The sequence below is a fragment of the Cyprinodon variegatus genome, unplaced genomic scaffold (assembly GCF_000732505.1).
Source record: "Cyprinodon variegatus isolate N-32 unplaced genomic scaffold, C_variegatus-1.0 Scaffold95, whole genome shotgun sequence".
Classification (NCBI taxonomy): Eukaryota; Metazoa; Chordata; class Actinopteri; order Cyprinodontiformes; family Cyprinodontidae; genus Cyprinodon; species Cyprinodon variegatus.
In genome coordinates, this window is record NW_015150548.1 from 757,886 (window position 1) to 766,717 (window position 8,832).

Sequence of the window (8,832 nt, forward strand, 5' to 3'; positions counted from 1 at the left end):
GTTTGCAAAAAGCAGCTTTTTGTCCATAATAATGTCTGGAACCAGATTCACTCAGCCTGAAAGGTTGTCTCTTTTACAAATACAGTGTCTGTGTTTTTATTTTGCAGAGACACCCTAACTCCTAAGCTTGGCCTGTCCTGTCCACATCTGATTTCTAAAGGACTGTTTATGTTGCAGGTATAAGAACTAGGTATGACTGAATTCTCTGCTGCTCTTGTTGTAATATTAATGATTAAACTGCCGCTAAAATTATTTTCACCAATTTTCTTTAAACTAATTTGAGGTACAGTTCCTATTTTATGTACATATATTTACAGTTTCCTTTAACAATGTTTTAAAACTAAAGGTGTCCGCCATGATGAGATAGGATCACAGCTTTCATCTTCACGGGTCTAAAATCTACAGTTCGAGTCCCGTAGGTTGCTCCCTAGGTCTATGGGTTACTCAATATGATAACGAATGAACTATAAGGTTGTTTTTTTTCCCTTTTTTTTGTTCCCCCATAGAAAAAAAACAGGCCAAATCTTGATAATTCTGGTCAAGAACTGACAATTTCTCTTACTAGGTATGAATCTTACTGTTACTAAAAGAAAGTTTAATAGGAAGTTTTAATTTCCAATATTACAATTTTGTTTGTTTTGTTTTTTTTAGTCCAGGTAAGATTCATACGGACTAAAATCTGACTTCATTTTGTTTCGTTTTTTATAGTTTTTAATGGCATTGGTGGCTCATTTTTTGTAAAGTGGGCTTAAAAAGTAAAAGCAGTTCAGGACTAAAACTATGACCAAAATAATCGGACTGGAAAAAAGTGATGTATTAACCTAAATTTGAACTAAAATTATTTATGTTTTCATCAAAAAACAGGATTTATACAATATTCCTAATGTGCAGTTGACCATCTTTTAGTGCCTGTTTTGACTACCTTTACATTATCACTACCCATACAAAATCAAATACCGGTATGTCTTAACTCCTTGTCTAAGACCTCCTTTAAATGTTAATACCCATGTTACCTTAGCAAAAATATTAAATGTCCTTAATTGGAATTTTCTATTCAACTTAAGTCTGAGTAAATAAATGGGTTAGGGCAATCGGTTTCCTCCAAAAAATTTCAGCTCAACTTATTTTGAAGTGATCCAAAGTAGTAAAAACCTACATTTTCAGATGGTGAGGTGCAAAATGATTAGTTTCAACATCAAGGTAAGCTCGGTTCCCGCCTTATACGGTAGTTATAATTTTTGTAAAGATTTTATAGATAATCAACCTAAAACTGAAAATTCAACATAATTTAAACTCAGAATATATTGAAGGAGTGACAAATTTTTTCTAGCTATTCAAATTTTTTTTTTTTTTACCTTTTTCTACCATTACTTGGCCTTGATTTAAGTCTACTTCTTACCACCCTGTATAAACCCAGAAAAGAAAAACAGACAAACTCTTATTTCAATGTAAAAAAAAAAAAAAAAAAAAAAAATTGGTCAAAATTGACACTGTTTAAAAACCCCATTTAAGTTGGACATCTCTGTATTATGTCTGGGATGAAAAAATTAACATGTTACACGTTGAATATCTCAGTAATGGCCTGTCATCCCCATTCCATGGTTTTATTGATGGGAGCAGCATTTCCCTTTTATTTATAAATTACTTCTAACCTCTACATAGCTTTCTACCAATAAATCAAATGTGGCAAACCTTCAGATTCGTCATACTTTCCAATAATTCCTATAAATATTCCCAATTAATTGTTCTGGATCTTCTTTCAGTGACCTCATCTATGAATAAAACAAAATAAACCACATGAACGCACTTTTACCATCTAACTTGAAACAGCAAGTGAAATTTATTGGAATTAAATAAAGTCTGGTACATTTCACAGCTATAGGAGCCTACACAGTAAGCAAAACGTCTCGTCATCCGTGTGCGGAGCTACGCCACAGGGTAGCTCCTGACAGTTCTTGTTGTGTAAATACTGCAGGGAGCAAGATGGCAGCAGCTGGATATTGCTCCCCCAAAAACATAAAAACAAAAAGGAGATACAAAGAAACTTGTGCAACTTCAAAAAGCATTTTATACTGTTTTCCTCCAATATGTCACCAAATCTTCATGCTTTCAAAGGAAAATCACTTAAGTTTTTTTCTTTTTTTTTAATTAACACAAAGACAGGATTAATAATGTTATAGTGTTGTATATTTAGAATCTAAAATTGACGTTTAATCTCTTGACGATGTTTGTCTTCTCTTAAATTCCTTTCGGAGTTGTTTCAGTTCATTTAATAAGATAAAAGATGCTTTCTTTGTGGTTCAAGATAGCACTGCGTGTGAGTTCTTGATGCCAACCATGTTTTCTGCACTCATGGACCTCCTCATGGCAGATTTGCTCAAGTCCTTGTATTTGTCCTCACATAATCTGGATATAGCCTGAAAAAGATGAAGAAACAAAAATTTGGAGTCCCGAGAACAAAACCAGGTGGAACGCCTCCAAAAAACAAAGACAAAAAAAACATTACTCACCTCCAGTTTTTGGGCTCGCTTGTTGCTAAGTGGCTCCAGAGGGAAACTGAGATTGTTGTCATCTGCCAGAGAGCGCAGGTCGAAGTAATACTTGGCATAGACACTGGCCGGGACGTTGATGTTAAACTGAAGAAGCTCCAAGAAGTGCCGCTCCATCTCATTCCTGGTTAACCAAATGATTTCATCAGCTATATGTTTCGAGCCACATGGACAGGGGCTAAGCAGGTTGAGGACCTCTGTTTGGAAATCCCGGACAAGCCCCCACTTGTTACAAACCACATCCTCTCACTCTGGCTTGATTTTCTTTCTCGTCTTTGTGAGAGGATAATGTAGGAGCCATTTATCCTTTGGTGTTTGTCGCCACCAGGGGGCGTATTTAATTTTGAGTTCTGAGTGTCTGATGGGGGGATGGGTTATTTAAGGTCAACCATCAATTCTGTTCAGGTGTTGTTAATAGGCTGAGGCAAACAGTTTTCTACTGTGCTTGGTTTGGATGTATGTCGAATTTATGTGGATCTTACGGCAAACAGTAAGACAACGGACATTGTACTGAAAATAAATGACTTTATTTTATGTCAAACGGAAGATCGGCATGCTGAATCTTAATTGATCGCACGTAAAACCAATGCCTTTCAACAACAACCACCAATAGCCTAAATTATAGGATTTCAGTCACTACAGATAACGGCCGCAACAATAAATGGCACACCTGTGGGGTGATTTTGTCTTTGTGACAAGCGAGGCCGGGCATGTAGGAGGCTGCCGCAGCAGATGTTTGGGTTTAGAAAAAAAATAATTGAAAGGATAGTTTGGGAAGGGTCTGGAAAGGGAAAGAGAACCTTCACCCAGGGGGAGCGTCTGAGGTTTTGGCTGGGAGGAAGTGTGTTTTCGTGTTGTTGGACTTGTTTGTAAAAACTGGCTGAAGGCTAATGAAGAAAAGCACCAGAAGAGTTACACGTAAGCTAAGAAGAAATCAGTAACGGATTCATGAGTGGTGGGTTTTGAGGAAAAGAAGAAAACTATTAAACGGAGTATCTGATGGAGAAGGGATTGCGAGGGCTCATTCTTCCTCAGTGGATGTCAGCTGGTTGAGGAACTCTGATTGGAAATCTAAGGTAAGCCCCCATCACACAGTGTGTTCTAGGGGTGGAACGGTTCACAAAATCCAGTTAGCTTCAGTTTATGGTTTCGTGGTCACGGTTTTCGGTTCGGCATATGTTTATTGTTAGCCTGACGTAGTCCTACTCAATTCTAGTCAGAATATGAGTCTGATACTGCTCCATAGAGCTGTGATTATGGGGCGTGTTTTGAACGAACCAGGGAAAAAATGCCTCTGCACTCAATTGGATAGACCTACAACCAAAAAGAGCAACGGAGTGCATGACGTATGTTAAGTGACGCATAGTTGTTGTCAACAAAAATCAAAGCGTGCAGTTGCACGCCTAGTATAAGAAGATGAGCCTTGATCGCGTTTCTCTGTTCCTCTTTTAAAATTAATTTGCTGTCGAACGTGGTTGATTACGTTACTGTTGATCATCTGTCCATCATCGTATAAAGCCCGCCCTGACAATTTGATTGGCCCGCCAGATATTGTGCGAGCATACTCGCGCTACTACTGAGCAATGCCAGACCGAACTTCCCGACCTCAAACGTTGTGGGCGGGACTAAGTTCGGAATGGCACCCAGACTAGTTTATTGTTACACCGAAAAATAAAATATTTTTTTAAAATTATAAAAAATTAATGAAAAAATAAAAATGTATGAAATTAATGAAAAAATCCCCAAAAATTAATGAATTGTAATTATTTTTAATGATCCGCGGAAACCCTGGATCATTTCCGCATGTTTTGCTGCTTTGAATTTAATCATCTCGCGCATGCTCTCTACCATCTCCAATGAACTCAGAGGGGAGCGGACAGGAGCAACAGTGGGGGCTGTAGGCTTTGCTTTGTGCAGGCAGTCTGGAGGGCAGCGGGGCGCTGATGGAGTATGAGGGATTTTGGGGTTAGCCTGACATGTTGGTCATGTTGCTGTCAGCATAACCAAAACATGGTGCACAATGCTTGCACACTGTTGCACTTTTATCCACAACTTTCTTTCCGCCGTATAAAGTGCTGCTGGCGCGTCTTCCAACTCCTGTTCTTTCCCACTCGCCATACCCACACAATTCTCCACAACAACTGATTTTTTTCTGCTACACCCGGCTACGCTGCTTCGCTTCTTCTTCTTGTTTACTACTGGTGGTTGGCTTTGGTTGCAGTACCGCCACCTTCTGCTCTGGAGTGTAAACGCTTCGCCTATGAGAAAAAGGAGCAGCGCATGAACCGAACCGAGACAGTCGAACCGAACGGTTCGGACGGTTTTCATAAACCGTTCCATCCCTAGTGTGTTCCGTCAGGTGCCCGTTTTCTTATTTGTTTTCTTTTCACAGTTTTCCTTTAGTCCACATTTGTACCATTTATTGTTGCGCCCCTTATCCTCTCTCTTCTCTTCTTTTCTTCCCAACGAGAAGAAAGAGAAACGAGCCAGGGTGAGAGGTAGTGGTTCATAACATTAACAAATAAAAAAATATCCTTCAAAACAAAAGATGCAAGAAGAGTAGCACTCACATGTCCTCCACTGTGATGTCTTTTAGGATCTGGCAATAATCGACATTCCACACGGCCTGGTCATCCCAAACTTTGGAGGCCAGCAGAATGGCACCGAGGACGATGCGCTTCCAGTTGGAGGGGCAAATGTCAATCTCTGCGTATGTCAAAAGTCTTTCCAGGTAAACCTAAAAGGAGACAGCCATAGGTTTAAACAAAGCTGCCGCGCATTTTTCAAAAGCAAATCCAGGCTAAAGTTCTTAGTCTTTATTAAACTTTTAAAGACGAGTTTTAGCTTGACTATGTAGTTTAAAAGAAAAATATAATTATGGATCTGTACACATCCTAGAGAAAATAGCAAAAATAATAAAAAAAAGTAAATACTTTTTCGTTACTTATCCAAATGGAAAGGTTACTTTGCCAGATTTACATTCTAGGTGTATAATTTTTATAGTGATGCTGCTATAGGTTTAGACTGCTGGAGGACATAGGGAACACTTTTTCTCTCTGCTCCAGTATATCTCTCTTCTCTTAATTAAACAGGATGCTTTTTCTTATCATAGCAGCTTCATCCAGTCTGAATCTGTTTGGCAGTAACACGATAATGGGGAGAAACATCAGCTGGGTTGCTGCCATCACCACCTTCAATTATAGATAAGAGTTTAGCCTTTTTAATTCAGTATTTTCTCCCGTTTCTGCCCTACACATGGCTTTAATTTTTGATTGGTTCTCCTAGGTGTTACTTCCTGATGAAAAGGAGGAATTGCTGTAAAGCATATAGCTAGACGAGCAAATATCTACATGCTCATCCAGGTGGAACGAATCCTGCAAAGTCATCGATTCAATCTGCTGGATTTTAACCAATCTGACTGGATGATCTGATTATCTCTGTAAACTGCTTTGGATGGAAGTGTTGTAAATTGAAGCTATAGAGCTAAATTGAACTGAATAAGCAAAAAGACAACATGTTTTTACCAGAGTGACGATGGCGCACTCTGCCGTGAGCTGCGCAGAGCTGAAGAGCGTCCTGATGAAGCGGTAGATCAGTTTGTGTTCAGGATCAACCACTGAATAGTCATCAGGGACTTTTTCTCTCTTTTGAAAGGAGAAAGACTAATTTTTACTTCGATACCACAAAAAAATTAATAAAATTGAATGACTGGACGTTTGATTCAAGACTCACAGACAGAGGGTGCTTCTTCTCATCGAATATATCCAACGAACGGTTGGAATCTCTGCAGAAACATATGAGAATTTTTTCTTTCATTTCATTATTGCATGATAGATACTGTACTAATCAGTGGGTCCAAATGAATGGGATGGGGGGAGAAGCAAGTTGGGATACATAACTCTTCTTTGTGGATGTTTGGACTAATTGAAGTTCTGATGAAGGGACTGGGGAAAATTTCCAGTTTAAAACAAAAAAAATAAACACTACAACCAGGATGTGGTGACACATGGATCAAGGGTTTCAAGTTCTACAAAGAAAGTAGAGGTTTAGTCTTCGGGACTAAAGACTTTTTATATATACAGTTGATTATGATGAAATAAGGCTATATATTCCAAAAATCCATTCTTACAGTGTTTTGATAGTCCTTTTTGAGCCTAAATAGACCATAAGCACCGGTAACCACAGCCGACATAAACAGATGTAGCCATCTGCTAGCAATACCGCTAAACGAGCAGAAATCCAGACTGCTGATTAAAAAAAATTAGTCCCGACCGAGCCGTAATGCTTCGTTAAAACCGACAGCTCTGTCGATACGGCTTAAAGCATTGCTAACACCATTAGCAACACTAGCAAGCACATGTGGTCAATGTTTTATCAACTTCTCAGCGACATCAGAATACTCAGTGATGTATTCCTGGTCACATCATATTGTTATAGTAAATAAACACAGATTGGCTAGATTTATAAACAAACTGCGCAGAAACAAAGCTTAAAATAAAAAAAATAAAATACTATGTCATCAGCATGCCGAAATCTTTAAAAAAACTTTGTATGTAACGAGAGTAAGTTAGTGGCGTATAAATTGAAAAAATGTAAAATAACCTAATAAGCTGGAGACTATCGACTTCAAACAAGGTGTTGGGATCGAACAAAAAATAAATAGACACACTTTTTTTTTATTCAAACAACAGTCTAATGTTTACCTACCTGTTTTTGATGTGATAGTATATGGCCAAAGCAACACTGGAACAGACACAAAGTTAATAAACAACCTGATTACAAAGAAAAAAAGCTTTTATCACATCTTTACTAAATGGTCAATTTTAAGATGACTAGTGGAGATGGGGAGTCTTACCATCTGATGGTGCTCTTAAGGTTTGGTTGGCTGACTGTGCTATCGTCGATAAAAATTGTCGAGCAGGAGCTGTACTTTTTATTCAGGAGCCCCGGGGACGTCTGGAAGATTAACATCAGTATTAAAAGAAAGTTTTTTCACAATTCTTTCAACCAAAATACTTGTTAAAGCAAAGTTATGTTGCTCTTCAGATCAAAATTCCCCATAAAGTCATACCTTATGCAGATGATACTGTACTTCAATGCCAATTTTGGTCGGATATTTGAAATCAATTGGGAAAAAAAAGGACAAAAATAAACCAAAAACTTCAAAACCTTTTGTGGTCGAAAGAAAATTTAGTAGCTCTGAACTAACAAGATTAAAAGCTTTTTCTGCAACGCAAATTACGTACATAGGTATTGAAAAGGGACTGTCTAATCACAGATAAGACTTGATAAAACCGTAGGCAAACACAGGCAACACATGCAGACATGAGCTATGGAAAATGTGGGTTTTTCAACAGCGAGTAGAAATAGAGAGAAAACATGTTTATATTTTGAATTGCGAATCAACATTGAAGAAAATCTCAAGGATGCTAAAAACCTTGGGAGGGTCGGGGTGTTCGATGATAGCATTTTTTAGTCTAGAGCAGATCTATATAAAGAGTAGTACTTAACCGATTTTTGTGTTTTTTCTTAATTTTGTTAACACTACATGTCAGTACCAAACAACAGTAACGACTATTTTGCAAATCGATTAACTAATTAATCGTTGTACTCATCTACAGCTCAAACTGTGCCACAAAACCGCAGGATTTAAAAGTTCAAAGCTCATAACGTCCTTTTTGGACAGTATGGCCTGATGCTCTGAAGTTATCTGACTGCTCACACCTAGGGGTGTAAATAATAATCGTTTTGTATCAATGCATCGACACGCCTGCAAAAGTATAGATTTTTTATTTATTTTTATCCATTTGCTCCTGGACATAATCCTGACTCCCGTGCTGCGGTGGCGCTAAACCTATTTTGCCCTCCTATCTGGCTTCCTTTAGCCACTACCCTCTTTCCACATGCACACACACAGTCGCGTAAACAGTAGGCAAGACAGACATGGCGGAGGAAAATGAAGATGGTGTATTCTTGAGTAACGAAATAATCGAATTGTTGTGTCAGGAAATCGATACTGAATTGAATCACCATGATGGGTGTGATTTACACCCTTATTTACACCGTATGTCAAAAAACCCACACCTTGGACTTAAAGAGATGGAGCTGGTCGGATCCTCTAACCAGATATATAGTTACCAAAAGAAGGATTCCCTTGTTTGCACATGCGGCGCAAGGTAGAGATAAATCGTCTCTTAGTTCTGCTTCTAAAGCAGGATAAGCTATTACCTCACAGAGGCCTTCAAACATATTTGATTTTCATTTAACTGTATGATTCTCGATT

The 8,832-nt window shown here is 38.3% G+C and overlaps 1 protein-coding gene across 1 annotated transcript in view; it reads right to left on the reverse strand.

Moving 5' to 3' along the window:
* Positions 1-2,137: 2,137 nt before the first annotated feature.
* Positions 2,138-8,832, reverse strand: part of LOC107084224 (cyclin-Y-like protein 1) — a 10,081-nt gene continuing 3,386 nt past the window's right edge. The window contains exons 4-10 of the mRNA XM_015373953.1: positions 7,405-7,505; positions 7,257-7,292; positions 6,282-6,333; positions 6,074-6,193; positions 5,120-5,286; positions 2,511-2,673; positions 2,138-2,417 (exon numbers count right to left, since the gene is read on the reverse strand). Of these exons, the coding sequence (XP_015229439.1) occupies positions 2,301-2,417; positions 2,511-2,673; positions 5,120-5,286; positions 6,074-6,193; positions 6,282-6,333; positions 7,257-7,292; positions 7,405-7,505 (756 nt within the window). The 3' untranslated portion in view covers positions 2,138-2,300. The remainder of the gene's footprint in view (positions 2,418-2,510; positions 2,674-5,119; positions 5,287-6,073; positions 6,194-6,281; positions 6,334-7,256; positions 7,293-7,404; positions 7,506-8,832) is intronic.